Source organism: Zosterops lateralis (assembly GCF_965231275.1).
Source record: "Zosterops lateralis genome assembly, chromosome: 28".
Lineage (NCBI taxonomy): Eukaryota > Metazoa > Chordata > Aves > Passeriformes > Zosteropidae > Zosterops > Zosterops lateralis.
This window is the reverse complement of record NC_139788.1, coordinates 4,865,349-4,881,795: the sequence shown is the minus strand read 5'-3', so window position 1 is coordinate 4,881,795 and position 16,447 is coordinate 4,865,349. Positions and strand designations below refer to the sequence as shown.

Here is a 16,447-nt window from a genome sequence, read left to right as displayed (position 1 = left end):
CCTGTGCCAGGGCTTCCCCACCCTCACAAAGGGAGAATCTCTTGCCAATCTGTCCCTGCCCTCTTGTCCCTTGGAAGCCAGTCCCTTCTGTGGCTGATAGTGTCCTGTCTCTCATCATCTCCCCCTGCCCTCGGTGCCCCTGTCATCTCCTCCTGCCCTCACTGAGCTCTCCCGCCATCTCTCCCTGCCTTCACAGAGCCCCCCGCCATATTCCCTCACAACGCTCCATCTCCTCCCACAGAGCTCCATCTCCCCCCTCCCTCAGTTTCCTCCCGCCATCTCCCCTCACAGAGCTCCATCTCCCCTCACAGAGCCCCCGCCATCTCCCCTCACAATGCTCCATCTCCCCTCAGAGAGCCCCCCGCCATCTCCCCTCACAGAGCCCGCGCCATTTCCCCTCAGAGAGCCCCCTCTCCCCCCGCCCTCACAGTCTCCCCCCGCCTTCCCCCCCTCCCCTCAGTGCCCCCTCCCTCCCAGCCGCACGCGCGGCCCCGCCCCCTGCGCCGCGCGGACGCCGCGGTGTGACGTAAGCGGAAGGGCACGTCACCCTCCGGCGGAGGCTGAGGCGGCGCCGCCGGGGCAGGTACCGGGGCCAGTACCGGGACCGGGAGGGACCGGGGGCAGAGCCGGGGCTCCCTGGGCACGGCGGGAGCGTTGCGGGCGGGATGTGTCTCCTTCCGTCGTGTCTTTTCCGCCGGCGGCCGCGTCCCTCCCCTCACGGAGCCGGCGGAGGCCTAAGAGACGCCCCGTCCCCACCGTGCGCTTCCCGTCTGGGAGGGCGGTGCGGCTGCCGGGAGCGGAGTTCCTCGCAGGGTCTGGGTGTGCGGCCCGCTCTCCGCCGGCTCCGCTCGCTGTCGGGGGCGGGACGGGGTCCCGGGGGCTGGAGCCTCCCCGCTGCGCCCACCCGGCCCGGGGAGCGAGGCACGGCCCTCCCGGCTCTGCCCCGGGCCCGCAGCCCGCTGGGAAGGTCCTTCTTCGGGATGACTGTGTAAAACCGCGTGAAAAGGGTTGATTGCCATTAGCTGGCCATTAACAGCCAGCGATGGCGTTGGGTGTGCTCGGGCCGAGCCGTGCAAGGGGAGCATTAAGAGCTTTAGGAGCAGCCCGAGGTTCAGCAGTTCCTTGCCTTAATTTTTTGTGGCTGCAGCTGTGGGTAGAGATCCCTTCCTGAGGGGGGAGGCAGAGAAAGCCCACATGGAGAATGAACTCGTCAGTGTAACTCGATCTGCTGCTGCTCCTGCATGGTGGGATGAAGTCCAGGTGGTTGGTTCTGGGCTGTTTGTGCCGGTGGCACCCAAACCGTGGCTCTGTACGAACCAGTCCTGCAGGCTGGAGGACTCAGGGATGGTTTTCCTTGCACCAGCCAGTGCAGAACCCACTCTGATGACACAGCTGGAAAATTCCAGAGCCTGTTTCTGAACTTCCCCACCGCCTGCTTATCAAAGGACTTGCACAAACAATGTAAAGAGCTCCATAACAGCAAGTCAGAGCTGATTTTTTCTCAGGTGGTTTGTTTGCTTTGGGGTCAAACAATCACCTTTAACCCTTTCATTTTCATCTTCCCTTTGAAAAAGGAAAGGAGTTCTCTGTAAAAAATGTCGTGGATCAGAGAGGGCGAGCTGACCATCATAGAGAGGTTTTGTGCCAACATCATAAAGGTAAGGGGTGGATTTGGCTGGATTTTGTGGTGAGGAGCTGGTAGTTTCTTCGGGGTGGAACTGTCTCTGTGGCTGCAGTGCTCTGGAAAGGGAGCATTGTTGGCAAGGGTACATTTAGTACTGGCAGTGGATGTGCATCCCAGGTGGGAGATTACTTAGGCTTAGCCTTGCAAATGAGCAAGACTGCAGCAGTGCTTGCCAATAAGGATTTGTGCCCTTGCTGATGAAGGCAGGGCATGGGAAGGAGGGAGGGAAGAGAGATCCTCACCATGTTGGGGGTTTAAGGAATGAAACTGAGTATTGGAACAAAAACTCACCAGTTCCAGAAAAATTCTCTCCTTGCTTGGGCTTGAGATTGATGGTGCTGCCCTTGTGAGGCCCAGTGGGGTCAGAAAAGGAACAGTGCTTTTTGTGGGGGAAAGTCTTATGACCTTTTTTGTTTTCTCTGAAGTTAATTGCATCTGTGAAAATTATGTCTGTGAAATTTTTGTCTTTGAAATTAAAAAATGCAGCATAAACCCCTGTGTGCCCTCCTCCCTGGCTGCAGCTGTTGCAGCACTGGGCTCCTGAGCACTGCAGCTCTGTCGTGAGAGGAACGGGGAGGGCAGTGCTGCTTTCCAGTTTAGGCAGTGGTTAACACTGAGCTGTTTCTTTAGGGACCCTGAAGTGGGGCTGGCAGGGGGGAAATGAGCACTTTGCTCACTCCAGCTGCAGATTTCCTGCTGGCAGACAGCCCAGCCCTCCTGGGAGCAGGCAGGGCTCTCTGTGGTGGGCAAGTTGCTCACCTGCTGCTCTCCTGTGCTTCCCCCTGTTCCCCAGGCAGGTCCCATGCCCAGGCACGTCGCCTTCATCATGGATGGCAATCGCCGCTACGCCCAGAAGTGCCACGTGGAGAGACAGCAGGGACATTCCCAAGGCTTTGATAAGCTGGCACAGGTGGGGAGGATGTTTTCTGCCTTTGTGTGCTGGGAGTTTGAGCTGGGTTTGCTGCCGGGCTGGTGTCCTGTGTTCCTTCTCTTCGCTGGAGCCAGGCCTGTGCTTGGGGCTGGTGTTCATCATCAGGATTCACAGATTCAGCTCTTCCCTCTCTGTGTTACTCTCTTGGTTTGGATAGACAGGGATCTGCCAAGGAAGATTGGAGTCTCCCTTGAAATGTAAGCCCCTCCCTCCCTCTTTTCAAATTATTATAAATTTGCAATTAAAAGGCTGTCAGGCAAAGATTTGGGGAATAGGTATAGCAGTTCTTTACTAGGGATATTAAAAATACAAATGCTGTAGTACAAAAAAAATAAGCAAATAAACAAACAAACAAGGAATCCCAGAAAAAATCCTGACAGAGTCAGAAATACAACCTGACACCCTGTTGGTCAGGGGGTTGGGAACAGTCCAAAGTCAGCCCTCCTGGAGTGGCAGATGTGTCCTGTTGGAAGCAGAGATGATCCTGAGGAGCCAGGGGTCCAGAGATGGGTCTGGTCTTCCTTTGGGAGTCCCGTGGGAACACCAGAGTGCCTGATGACACCTGTGGCTCCTTTTTATCTGTGTGGGAATGGTTTGGCTCCTTCTCCCTGGGTGGAGCATCTCACAATGGGATGATGAAATGCCATTGGTGAGCTTTAATGGTCCATTAACAGAAGATATCCCCATGGGGGTAGAGGAAGAGTGAACAAAGATAAAAAAAAACAAAACTCCACCCGGTTTCTAACAGCTGGCTTGTTATCAGGGAAGGCAGTTACCCCTCCCTTCTGGAGTTACAACAGATACAGAAAAACCTCCCCAACCCAGCTTTGGCCACCTCTTTGTTTTGGTCAAGTACTCTTAAGTATCCAACACTTAGTCTCCTTGGTAACTTTTGGGGAAAAATTCTTTAAAGTAAAAATAGAACATACCTAACCCCCAGCAGTTATCTTGCAGAGTCGTTCTATTCAGCAGTTTTTTCTTCTGTTTGACACTCAATTAAAATATCTACCTTACAGAGGCTTTTACTTCTGTGAAACAGATAGATTTTCTTTGAAAAGGTTTTGAAAGGTGCAGTATCATATAATTTATAAACCAGTGGTGCTTTTCCTGGCTGGATGAGTCTCTTGTGATGGATTCTCATCCTCAGGTAGTGATATTTTCCTCCTGTTCTTTAAAATGAATCTGAAATTCACATCTAGGGGTTTCATATTTTTGATAGCCAGTCCTGGCCTCGTGGGAAACCACAGGAAGGTTTTGGATGGAGAGGTTGTGCCTTGCTGGCCTGATTGTTACATTTTGTCTTCTTGCAGACACTGCGGTGGTGCTTGAACCTGGGCATTCCAGAGGTGACAGTTTATGCCTTCAGCATTGAGAACTTCAAACGCTCCAAGGAGGAGGTGGATGGGCTCATGGACCTGGCCAGACAGAAGTTCAGCCGCCTCCTGGAGGAGCAGTAAGAACCCACCTTGTCTGTGTCCTGTCCCACAGGGTGGAACTGGAGCAGGACACGAGGAATTGCAGGGATGTTACCAGTTATGAGAATGGATTTAGTGAGGAGAGCCTTCCCCACCTCCAGGCAGAGATTGGAGGGGCTGTGCCTGCCTGGGTGGGGTGTAGAGCTCTGTGCATGCATGATCCCCCTGCACATCAGATTTGGGACAGCTGTGCCATCCAGACCATGGGGGAAAGGACAGCTTCCAGATAAACACAGAGTGTTTTTGTAAATATCAAAGCTTTGTCTTAATTTTTGGTTAGTTAGAGGTGCCCAAAGCCTGTGGTTGTGTTCTAAGCTTCCACAGGTAGGGATGCCTAGTTTGTGATCATTTCCTGCTCCTTTGGTTATGTCTGTACCTCAGGAATTGCTGTGGGGAATGATCACCGTGCCTTTATGGAACGGTTTGGGATGGTCCAATCTCAGCCAGTTTTGCACCATTTGGTGGGTTTGCCTCTCTCCAGTTCCCAGTTTTGCTGAAGCTGTGGGTGGGTGTTGGCACTTGTGCAGTGTGGCTGATGTGTTTTCTGTGTCCCCACTCTGGCTGGGTGCAGGGAGAACCTGAAGAAGCATGGGGTGTGCATCCGTGTCCTGGGGGATCTGCCCCTCCTGCCTGTGGACATCCAGGAGCTGATTGCCCAAGCTGTGCTGGCAACCAGGAACTACAACAAGTAAGTGACACTCGGTTTAAAGAGCTGATACCTCATGTCTTCCTCCTCTTCTTGAGGGCTGAGACTTGTCAGACATGCTACACCTCTTTTTTCTTCTTGGTCCTATAAGCACACATCACTGTAGACCTTCCCAGGATGAGCCTTTCACATCTTTTCCTCTTTGCAGGTGCTTTCTGAATGTCTGCTTTGCATACACATCGAGACATGAGATCAGCAATGCTGTCAGGGAGATGGCCTGGGGGGTGGAACAAGGACTGCTGGAACCCAGGTAACTCTTGGCTTTCTTCGTGAGGCTTTCGGATGAATCCTGCCTGCCTTACCACTCACAGTGCATGAGAAACCTCTCAGAAGCCAAGTGGCTTTTAAATAGATCTCATTAAACCAGTGTGACTGGAACAAATGACTTAAAGTTACTATGCAATGTTTGGCTTTTATTATTTCAGTTACCATGGTGATAGATACACAACCAAGACAGAAGAGAAATTAGGTCTGTGTCTTAAGTTAGTTTAAATATGAAGGCAGATTTCATGCCACAACAATTGGCTGCTTGGCTGACAGTCTTAGCTATGAGGTCAAACAACAGATGAATCATGAATGCTGCACTGTTCCTCCACCCTGAAGGAGAAGGAATAGTTACACTATGCTCCCTGCTCCAGATGGAAGCCTTCACAGTCTGCTTCCACCACTGTGTTATGTTTCAAAGAGCATGGAGTGGGATGCTCTGGGGGCTGAAATAGCAGTTGGAATAGCCTGTGGAGCAGACAGCAGTGTCTGTCAGAAGCAAGTTGATGACTCTGTGGTTCAGCTCCACCACCCAGTTTTGATTTGCAGCCCTGAGTTTGCATAAAATCCCTTAATTCTGGTTTGTGGTATATCCACCAGGTCAGAAAAGGGGTCTAATAAACTGTGTCTGTCTTTTAGTGATGTGTCTGAATCGCTGCTGGATAAATGTTTGTACACCAGCAACTCCCCCGACCCAGACCTGCTGATAAGAACCTCTGGAGAGGTTCGCCTCAGTGATTTCTTGCTCTGGCAGGTAAAGTCTCTGTTTTCTCCTTGGGATATTCCATCTTTGCCTCAGAGAGTGCTGGTGTTCCACTGACTGCAGGTGCAAGCAGATGTGAGGCTCTGGAACTCTTTCTGCTGGGGTTAGGTAACTCCCAGGATGGACTGGGTGCTGGGGCACCTCTGAACTGCTTCTTGCAGATCTGTGTTTGCCTAAAATCGTGAATTCTTATCCTTTTGCTCCTCTCCTCGCCTTTAGATAGTTCCTTGTTTGTAGGGAACGTTTGAGTGGAGTTGCTTCAGCTGAAGCTCACACGTTATTTTACATGTACAGTTTGGAGCCAAAACCCAATTACCTTTAGGCAACCACATCAAATGTTCCCATTCCAAATTATTTAATTGGCAAGTTCTCAGAAGTTGTCTGGCCTGACCTGTGCTTGCCTACTAAGACATCCCTCTCCTCCCCCTATTTTTGGGCACACCTATATATAAAATAACACTTTGCCTGCTCCTCTCTGTGGTAGGGGTGTCCTGTTAAGTGTTGGATTGTTTTAGCAGTCATCATAGGAATGTATTTACCTGAAATTGTGAGGAACTTGGTGGCAGAAATAGGTTTTGACTTGAAGTCTTTCATTGTCCAGCTCAAGGATATCTTCAGGACACCACAACTCTTGGCTTCATTTAGCAGTTTAAATTTCATGAGTGGGCAGTAAGGAATATCATGAGATGTCATTTGAAGAATGGCTTAAATGTCACGTCCTGATCCTCAGTTCAACTGTTATTCCCTTAGCCTTTAGTACTCCAGTGTTGCTATTTTAGTTTTTTATAAGTCTGTGATGCTTAAGCTATTAAAAATACCTCTCTGAAGACCAGCACAGTATCAGAAAGAATTCTGCTGATGCCTTTACAGGAGTGGATGATTGGTGTCCCAGCATTAAAAATGAATTAGAAGGACTCTACACTGTGCAATTTCAGACTCTCCTAGCTGGTTTTTGCCTCACTTTAAGTAAAATCTGATAACACATCCTAGGTAAAACCTTTGTGGGGAAAGTGGCATAGTTTGCCCAACAGAGTTGCATTTTAATGAGTTCTTCTCTTGCTCAATGATTAAATTGTTGATCTTGCTTTCTGCAGACATCCCATTCATGCCTGGTGTTTCAGTCAGTCTTGTGGCCAGAATACTCCTTTTGGAACTTGTGTGAAGCTATCCTTCAGTTCCAGATGAACTACAGTGCTTTACAGGTAAGGGAGCCTCGGGGCAGTGGAAAGCCCAACCCCATGTGTTGCCTGCACAGCAGCTGAAGATCAGGTGAGAGGCTGCAAAGTGGGAGTAGTGATTGTTGGTTCAGATCTTGTTTCAGTAGCAGCTCATGTGTTGCTCCTCCTGTACCCCTGGGGCTTGTTACAATCTTGGTGTGTGGCCAGACTCCTTATTTCAGCAAAATATTCCAAGTCAGCACTGTCTCTGTTACTCATTGCTCATTCCAGCAGCTGGAGCATCTGCCCCAGCCCTTGCACACCAAGTGCACACTCCTGGTCTGCCGCAGGGTGAAATCTGCCAGTTCAGCTCAGACACTTCATCAAGGCTGTAAGCACGTGCTGCCTTCACACTGGAACAAGCAGGGAGTACTCACATGCTCTTCCTCTAACCCCACTGTTGTTTTTAGGGTTGTAACAAGTGGGTTTAGAGTTTCCTTTCTGGGAACTGAAATGAGGCTGCCTGAGCTGTGAGTCTGTGGACGAGTGTCCTCTTTCTGGTGGGTCCAGATGTACCTGCTGAAGGGATCGTTCCTATTGCTCACTGGCATTGTTCCTCTCCTTTTAGATCTGTTGCTGTGAACCTCACTGACCTGGTTCTGATTTTCTATCAGTAGTGAGATAGTAGTTTGGCTATTTTTAAGCAAAACAAGTGTGGGAGCTGGAACTCCTGATGGAGAAATGTGGGGGGCAGCAGCTGGTGACACAGAGACAGCAGTGACTGGCAGAAGAGCCTCAGTGTGGCAGCTCTTAATCTCCACCATATCTTGCAGCTGAATGTGTCTGCTCCTTAATTATTTGGCTCCTCTTTTTAAAGACAGGCATTACATTGCCCTTTTCTACCTTCAGGGACCTTGCTCACCTCTGAGAGTTGTCAAAGAGATTATAGCCAGTTGTGGTTATGGCTGAATTTAATCAAGTGCAGCCAGTCTGGCAGCATCCAAACTCTCCACGTCCTTAACCTCTTTTGTTCCTATTTCTGGCCTAAGTCTGCCCTTTTCCTACCAGCAATTCATTGTATTAGTACAACTAATGGCAGTTCACCTTCTGCATGAAGAGGGAAGCAAAAAAGGCAGTAGTGTTTGTCATTGCCATGAGCTTGGCTTCTGTCTGGAACAGTAAGGTCACTGTTCTGACTTTGCTCCTGGTGCTGGTTTCTGACAGGCAACAAATGCAGCTTCTGTTCCCAGCTATTCTCATCTTTTCTTAGTTCTGGTTGGTGGCTGGATGTGTTCATGCCATGCTATTATCAAGGTTTCTCATTGTCCACATTTTTTTCTCTGGTCAGTTTTCTCCCTGTAAGAGCCACTTTGCAGTGTCTGAGGCTGCCCTTTTTTTCCAGCAACCCTCACAAAAGATCAGCTAGACCCTGCTAGACCCTGCTTTTGGTACCTGGTAGATCTCAGGAAGGAATGCAGATGTTGGCTGGCCAGCCTGCCCCTGCAGTGGTGAGCTGAGTCTTTCTGGGCAATAAAGAGAATTCCAGTTTGAGGGTGGAAGTCTTCTGTTCAACAGATCCTTGCAGTTCAAGGCAGCCCTGGAGTGCATCCATTCAGTGGGTTTGCTGGGGCTGGGGATATTTCTGCTCACGTTGCCAGTACAACAAAAGCTAATTTTCAGAGCCATAGCTGCCTTGGGCTCAGGAGAAGTGTGGGGATGAGTGAGTCAGGCTCTCATTAGAGTAATTATTATTCTTGCTTGTTTGAAAGACCAGCACTTCCCAAGTGTGTGTGTGTGAGTTTATGTCACAGTGACCAGTTTTACGGTTTTTAAAAATAGAACCTTAATATTCCTGCCTGCTGCTATATTTTTGCTGTTGGAAGCTGCAGGCCAGGACATGTGCAATAAGAAGAAATCTAAAACTGATGTTCTACAACAAAATATTTCAAATACTTCAAGGGAAGACAAGGATGGCTCCTGCCTTTGCCTTTCTCCTGCTGTGTCTCAAGCCAGTACACTCTTAGATCACAGAAATTTGGGAATGCTGAGCTTATTTCTGCTTTTGTTTTAAAGCTGATTAGCTCAGTACTGGATCATCTCAAAGAATTGCCCTGTAAGTCATGGTTTGCAATATCCTAAAACCTTTCAGCAGCCAGGGGAATAGGATCAAAAATGCTGTGATAACGCTGGTGAGGATAAGTGTGCATGTCTGGGGTTCAAAGTTCTCCTGTAGGTGTTCCTCTCTGATTGCAATATCTGAGGGTTTTCCCACAATCTGTCTTGGCTCTTATCTATTCTAACTAGGAGTTAATGCTCTGAGCAGAGTTATGTCTTGGAGGAAAGGCCCAGAAGAATACCCCTGTATTTTTTGTAGCCTCAAGCAGGCTGCCTCAAGGTGGAAGAGGCAGACCCAGAGCCAGCCTTGGGCGAACCTGCAGATCGATGGTCAGGCAGAGGCTGTACCACAGGTGAGCTGAGAGCCCTGGTAAGGTGCTAACACTCACTGCTTTTCACTCTAGAAGGCCAGAGACTCCTACCTGGAGGAGAGGAGGCGACAGCAGCTGGAGAGGGACCAGGCCTATGTGACCAAGAAGCTGCAGCAGGAGGGGTGCACGTCCCACGGAGACTCGCGGCGCCGGCGCACGCTGCTGCAGAAATGCACAGCCCTGAGGGAGGAGAGGATCCAGGGCTTCCTGCAGGCCCTGGAGCACAAGAGAGCAGACTTCTTTGAGAGATTGTGTCCGGTGTCTGCATGACACAGGTGCTGGGCCCTGGGGAACACAGTGTTCAGAGGGAGCAGCTGCTGCCCACAGGGGCTGGCTCAGCGGGGTCCTGCCGTGGGCACCCAGGGCTGCTCCCGTCCCGCTGGCCCTGCCCGGGGCAGGGATGGCTGCTGTGAACTCTCCTGGTCTGTGATGCTGCTGAGGAAGGTGGTGCCGTCCTGTGTCACCTCCCTGCCCTGGTGACAGATACCTGCACCCTGCTGGGTCTCTGCTGCTGGGTCCTCGACAGACCAGGTGTTCCGGTGACAAGAAGTTAACTGCAGTGAGCCTCTGCCAGTCCTCTGATTCCTCCTGGACTGGCCCTGCCAAACCAGTTCAGTCCTGTTAAATCAGTCTGGATTCTTTCCATGGCTTTGCAGTAGAGAATCTTCTTTTGAGATGTCTTCTGCTGTCCCATCAAGAGAGCCCTGCTTTCTGCAGGGAGGGGATTTTCCCTGGTGTCAGGGACATTCCCCACTGCCTACTTGGTGAAAGCATCTTGTCTTTTCCCCACCTGACTCTGCTGGGTTGGATGTGTCCACTCTTGCTTTCCAGGGAGCTCAAGGAAGGGTTCCCAGCCTTGCTGTAAAGGAAAAAAAGCTGCTCCAAAGTTTCAGCAGGTTATGAGATCTCTCCTGAGCAGCGTATGTGGGGAAAAGCCAGGAGCAGAAGGTGCTGGTGTTGGACCACGCTGACCTTGGGAAAGGCTCTGGGCAGGCAGGAAAAAAGGATTGGTTGGGAATGAACCTTCTCAGGAAGGAAAAGAAATTGGCTAAGCACAGGTGATGGCTACCATATGCCAAACCCTCTGAGGGAATTCCAGGGAATGAGGGTGGGCTTAATTCAGGAATGCAGTAGCCAAAACCAGCCTCTGACCCAAGCCAAAATGTTTCAGAAGAGCTGTTTGGCTGACACTAATGGGAGTGGCCAGAGCAGCTGTGGAGTATTACTTGTTCTCAGTTTTCCATTGGCAGGGAGATGGACAAGCTGATTTCCAAGATTGTTTCCGTCTCTGATTCCTCCTGGTTTCCGTCCCCATGATGAAAAGAACTGAAAATGTCTTGATTTTTTTCCTGATGCACACACAGATGTGGCAGTACCAGCTGTTGCTGGTTTTGAAGTGTTTCTTCTTACCTCCAGGTGAAAACCACAAAATGCAGATTTAAAAGCCTTGTAAGTGCACACTGAGCACTTGCCTGTGATTGTGAAGAGCAGAACTGTGTAGTCAAACTGGGAATAAAGTATATTCATACCAAAGTTATTTAAAAATAACCTGAATGTTTAAAAGTATGTAGAGTTGCTTATTTTAAGGTGTGATGAAGCTGGGATCCAGGTTTAATATAATAATATTTAATCAGTGACAGACTCCTCATGTGATTCCTGTTAACCTGGGAATGATTTGAAGGATGTTTTTACAGTGTAGTGTGAGCAGTTTGCTGATACCCCAAAGCCTGCCCAAGTGAAGCTGTGTGCAGGTACCACCTTTGTAAGTAGCAAAGAGAATATGGATAAAAATGTGCTGAGATGATGAGAGCTGTTGATTTTAAACTTCTTTGGCTGTATTTTATTTTCTCCATGTTTCAGGAAACTGGAAACAGTGTACTCTCCATGAGATGGAAACTCTCCAGTCTGCTTTGCCAGGCTGATGGGGAGACTCTTCTACTCAAAAAATGCATTTTTGCCTTAAAAAAAAAAAAAAAAAGTTTTTCCGTTGTGTTGTGACTCTACAGGTGATGAAAGCCACAGTGGTGGCTTTCACAAAGTACTGGTCCTGTTGCAGGTGAGGTAAGTGAAGGATCTGGTTTATAAAATACTTGTATGGAAAGTTTTAATCCATTTTATAAAAGATATCACTGGAGTAGGGGAGGAGGAAGAGTCCTTCAAACAGTGGCAAAAGGTTCCTGTTACCTGACTGTACATTTCACCTGCATCAGTTATTCCAGTAAATGCCATTCCAGTTATTTCCCCCGTGAGTCTTCCTTTGTTAGAGGGTGGGGATGAGTTACCCAGGCAAACTCAAGAGTTTCAGGAGTGCATCTTCCCAGTGAACCTGTGGGAATAGAGCCACAGGCTTCTGTCAGTGAGAACTGGACCTCCATCTTTAATTTATATGAGTTTGAGATGGCAAAAATCAGCATGGCTGGGAAAAATGTGTGGCTGAGTTCTGAAAAATCCTGAGTTTACCTGGGCAGGTAAGGGGGAAAGGTTGTTCCTTGAGGTATTTTTCTGAATGAGGTTCAACTAAAAAGTGGAAAGTTTGGGGCACAGTGAAGATGAAGATCTTTAGTAGGATTCGTAGCAGATGGGCTGTGGCTGTGCCAGGTGTGAGGAATGTCCCCTCTTGGAAGGAGCCCAACTTCCCGAGACACTTGGCACGAGCAGCAGGCACCTGTGTGAATTGATTTAACGTCATTTTATTGCTTTTTTAACATTTTTCTTCTCTTCTTCCAGCACTGCCGCCTCCTTCTTCGGATGCATCTCCCATGTTTTTACAGGAAAAAGGGCCCTCGGCGGTTCCCCCGGGAGCCCCTCCCGGCGCGGGGGGCCCCGCGGGGCCGGAGGTGCTGAACGAACAGCTCCGCTCACCTGCGCGCGGGGTGGGGGGGTGTCCCCCTTTTATCCCTTTCGCATCATCCCCATTTTTTTTACCTTTTTCTTCCCCATTTTTTTCCTTGCCCCCCCCGCCCCCCGCGGGTTTCCCGCGCGCGCGCACGGAGGGGGGGGGGGGGGGTGAATGGCGCGCGCGCCGCCCCCTCCGCGCGCCCCCCCCCCCCCATCCCCTCCCTCCCTCCCCGCCTTGGCCCCACCCCACGTGACCCCCGCGGGCCAATGGGCGCGCGGGGCGGCGGGGATCCGGCTGGAACCGGTTGGGCCGCGTCCGGCTCTATATAAAACTTTATAAACACCCGATTCCAATTAGTGGGGTCGGGACCAGCGCAGCCCGCCGGGTGCAGCCCCGCGCACCGCTCCCCGCACCGCGCCCGCAGCCCCCTGCGCCCAGCGCGCCCGGCTCCCCCACCCCCGCCTCCCTCCGCCCGCTCCCTCCGCCCCCTCACGCCGCCCAGCGCGCTCCGCTCTCCTTCACACATATACACACACACACACGCTCTTACACACGCACACACACGGAGCCATGCCGAAGAGAAAGGTACGTGCAGCTGCCGCCCCCCACTCCCGGTGTCCTCCCCCCCCTCACGGTGTCCTTTTCCCCCCCTCACGGAGCCGCCTGTGGGAGGGGGGGCGGGACTTTGCTTTCCCCCCCCGCGTTCGGGGCGGTAACGGAGGAGCGAGGCCTCACCGGGGGTGGGGGCGGCGCGGGCCCGTTACCGGCGGGGGCCGAGGGGGCCGGGGCTGCGGGAGGGGCCGGCGGTCCCCGCCGGTCCGAACCGGTTGGTTTTGGCGGGAGGTCGGTGTGAGGGGGAGGGGGGGAGGGGAGCGCCGGTGTGGGGCGGGAAAGGGCGGGAAGCGGCGGCGGAGCTTTGCCGCCAAAACGGCGGGGGCGGGAGCGGGGGGGCCCGCCCTGAGGGGGCAGCGGCGCCCCCGCACAAACCCCGCACACCGCCCGGGGAGGCCGCGGCTCCCGCCCCGCCTGGGCCGCGCCGGTGCGGGGTTGTGCCCCGGCATCCCCCGCCCCGGCCCCGCGGGGAGGGGCCGTGCCCGCCGGGGGTGGGATGGGGATGTTCCCCTTGAGATTTGGGGTGGGGGTGGTTAAAATAGCGGCTGGTGACTGAAGATCGTCTCCATCACTTGTCCCTACAACCTGTGTCCATGTCCCCAGGCTGAAGGAGAGACCAAGGGCGATAAGGCCAAAGTTAAGGATGAGGTAAGAAGTTCAGTGTTTTGAGAAAGTTGGATCATCAAGTGTTTCCGTTGGAAGATGAGGTTTAACGTCAGCAGAGTAACTGGGGAGTGGGGGGGAAGGGTTGATCTCAATTGATTCTGACTTTTAAAAGTCCCAACTGTTTTTTAACCATGAGAAATCTACTTCTAACCATGAAAAATTTATTCAATTATCATTAGCTATTACCAATGTCAATGGCATAGCCTCAAGTTTCTTGAGAACACAGAAAAAGGGAACTACCACCTTAATTTCTAAAAACTAAAGAACTGTAAACATAATTTCTGGGTATTTAGTACTTTGGGAAGAGAGCAAGCTTGTAAGAGTTGGAGAGTTCATATTCCATGTCATTTTAATAGAACCGTTTTCTTTTTCCAACAGCCACAGCGGAGATCAGCGAGGTTATCTGCCGTGAGTATCCTCTTGCTGGCCAGAGATGTCACAACACTTGGTGGTTTTGCACACGACCACTGAGTGTGTAAATGCATCTCAGAGCTGGAGGTGAAAATTAAGTTCCTGCCTTAAGGACCTACCCCATTGTGTGGTGCTATGGGAGTGGTAACATAATGGACAAACCAAATAACTGCTGCAGTTTCAAGTGTTTTTATTTGCTTTCCTAAGACTAAGCTATTTGGCCTGAATGTTAAAAAAAAAAAAAAAAATAGTTTGTTTCTCTGGAGCAGGACTTGTCACAAGGGCCTGGAGTGCCAGGACAAGGGGGAATGGCTTCCCACTGCCAGAGGACTGGGACATTGGGAAGGAATTCCTGGCTATGAGGGTGGGGAGACCCTGGCACAAGGTTCCCAGAGCAACTGTGGCTGCCCCTGGATCCCTGGCAGTGCCCAAGGCCATGTTGGATAGGGCTTGGAGCAGCCTGGGACAGTGGGAGGTGTCCCTGCCATGACAGGGGTGGCACTGGAGAGGCTTTAAGGTCCTCCCAAGTCAAACCATTCCACGAGTCTCTAACACAGGTTTTCTCTCTCTTGCAGAAACCCGCTCCTCCAAAGCCAGAGCCCAAACCTAAAAAAGCAGCTCCAAAGGTGAGTTGGGTCAGGGCTGTTTGGAAAGGCAAATGAGTGATGAGGTTTGGCATTGCCTGGCAATGATAACAACTAACAAAGCTTTGATTAACAGCTGTGTACTGAGGAAATGGAGCTGCATCATTGCATAAAGCTGAACCGAAAATTTGCAGATTTTACGGAATTTGCATAAAGTATACTGAAGGGAAGACTTCACGCTTTCTGTCAATCCCTTAAGAAACAAACATTGGTGTGCAGTGTTCTTTTGGGGCCAGCACCCCTCACCTGGGGGTTGTGGCTCGTGTCTGGCTGCTGGGAGCTGACAGCAAGTGTTGTCTTGCATTTACAGAAGAGCGAGAAGGTGCCCAAGGGGAAGAAGGGAAAAGCTGATGCTGGCAAGGAGGGAAACAACCCTGCAGAAAATGGAGATGCCAAAACAGACCAGGTATCCCAGCAGCCTGTTGTGCACCAGGATTGATTCCTTTCCCTCTCGGACCAGGACAGGTCTTGGCTTGTGGCAAGGACGAGTGTTGCTTACAACACCTAATGCAGATATGGGGTGTTGGTAAAGAGTTAAAGTTGTCTGTTTGCCAGAGGATGTTGCCACATGGAAGTTACTGTTCTTCTGTAAAGTTCACAAAGCAACTTCTGAGTTGTGTTTTATGGTGCCACAGATGTTAAGTTTAATTTTATTAAAAATCAGAGCTGTGCAGCTCAGAGAGGATTTGTTCTGCTCAGGGTTTTGCTGTATAGAAAAATGAGTGTCCATTTTTTCCTGTCTTGACTTGTTCCCCTTTTCCTTTTCAGGCACAGAAAGCTGAAGGTGCTGGTGAAGCCAAGTGAAACTTGTGAATTTTTGATAACTGTGTACTTCTGGTGACTGTACAGTTTGAAATACTATTTTTTATCAAGTTTTATAACAATGCAGAATTTTGGTTTACTTTTTTTTAAGCTATGTTGTTAGCACACAGACTGCTTCGTTGTTGTGTTCTGGGGGGTGGGGGGCAATGGGGACAAATGTCATTTAGTCTATTTCTCAAAACCTAAATTTTAATAAGAAAAGCTTTTGCCAGTCCCCCAGTTTTTGCAAGAAGGGCCCTTCCTGCAGGGAGGAAGAAGGGATTCCCCCATGCTGCGTGTCAAAGCTCCCAAGATGCTGTTGCTTACTCCAGATCCCAATGCCATCAGTTCTCCTTTGGTGTCTCCTTGTTTACCCAAAACCTGTCACTCCAAACCACAGCAGAACTGGCATTTTGGGATATACCACACTCAGTCCACTGTCAGATGATCCAGATTCCTGGTGTCCAGTCTGGGATATACTGGCTCAAACAGGAGCTGCACTTCCTCTTTTCTATTGTGGATCCTCAGATACAGAAATCTGCTTTTAAATGTTATTTTCCTCTCAAAGTCAGGGTGGCTTTGTGCAGAGTTGTCAGACAACGCGCAAATGGGAACGTGTCCACCCTCACTCTAAACTTTGCCCTCTTACAAGTGTGAGCTGAAGATTGTTACGGTTTTTAGCAACTTCTCCATTTCAGTAGTCCACAAAGGGAGGGGAGTTTGACAGTTGTTGTAAAATGTTGCAGATTGTAGCCCATGTCCTGCCTAAATTACCATGATTGTTCATGAAATGTACCTTTAATAAAGCTGGATACGGTTTGGCTTGGACTGTTCTTAATGCTCTGTAATTTCTCTTGCCTTTAGTTCACTTCATGTGGTTTAGGAACATTTGCTGTGTGCATGTCTGTGTTTGTGTTCTCATTCAGATAATTAATTGTTGTAATTCACACCAGAAAAGCAAGATTTCCTTACCTAAAAGAGAGGTTTCCTTGCCTAAAAGCTAGATAC

General features: G+C 50.3%; 2 protein-coding genes across 2 annotated transcripts; both read left to right on the top strand.

The window, feature by feature from the left end:
- The first annotated feature begins 519 nt into the window (after window positions 1-519).
- Window positions 520-12,424, top strand: DHDDS (dehydrodolichyl diphosphate synthase subunit). The gene is made up of 9 exons (XM_083879575.1): window positions 520-583; window positions 1,575-1,658; window positions 2,478-2,594; window positions 3,926-4,068; window positions 4,662-4,778; window positions 4,945-5,046; window positions 5,700-5,814; window positions 6,918-7,025; window positions 9,500-12,424. The coding sequence occupies exons 2-9, from the start codon at window positions 1,596-1,598 to the stop codon at window positions 9,734-9,736; spliced, it is 1,002 nt and encodes a 333-aa protein (XP_083735701.1). The 5' UTR covers window positions 520-583; window positions 1,575-1,595; the 3' UTR covers window positions 9,737-12,424.
- A 331-nt stretch (window positions 12,425-12,755) lies between these two features.
- On the top strand, window positions 12,756-16,272 carry HMGN2 (high mobility group nucleosomal binding domain 2). The gene is made up of 6 exons (XM_083879576.1): window positions 12,756-12,890; window positions 13,521-13,565; window positions 13,962-13,991; window positions 14,570-14,620; window positions 14,949-15,044; window positions 15,407-16,272. The coding sequence occupies exons 1-6, from the start codon at window positions 12,876-12,878 to the stop codon at window positions 15,440-15,442; spliced, it is 273 nt and encodes a 90-aa protein (XP_083735702.1). The 5' UTR covers window positions 12,756-12,875; the 3' UTR covers window positions 15,443-16,272.
- Window positions 16,273-16,447: the final 175 nt, after the last annotated feature.

What these genes read in the sequence shown, in the direction of transcription:
- DHDDS (XM_083879575.1), top strand. Translation starts at nt 1,596, where the DNA reads ATGTCGTGGATCAGAGAGGGCGAGCTGACCATCATAGAGAGGTTTTGT. An exon ending in GCAACCAGGAACTACAACAA is followed by an intron (nt 4,779 to 4,944) that starts GTAAGTGACACT and finishes TCCTCTTTGCAG; the next exon opens with GTGCTTTCTGAATGTCTGCT. An exon ending in CAAGGACTGCTGGAACCCAG is followed by an intron (nt 5,047 to 5,699) that starts GTAACTCTTGGC and finishes TCTGTCTTTTAG; the next exon opens with TGATGTGTCTGAATCGCTGC.
- HMGN2 (XM_083879576.1), top strand. An exon ending in CTAAAAAAGCAGCTCCAAAG is followed by an intron (nt 14,621 to 14,948) that starts GTGAGTTGGGTC and finishes TTGCATTTACAG; the next exon opens with AAGAGCGAGAAGGTGCCCAA. An exon ending in GAGATGCCAAAACAGACCAG is followed by an intron (nt 15,045 to 15,406) that starts GTATCCCAGCAG and finishes TTTCCTTTTCAG; the next exon opens with GCACAGAAAGCTGAAGGTGC.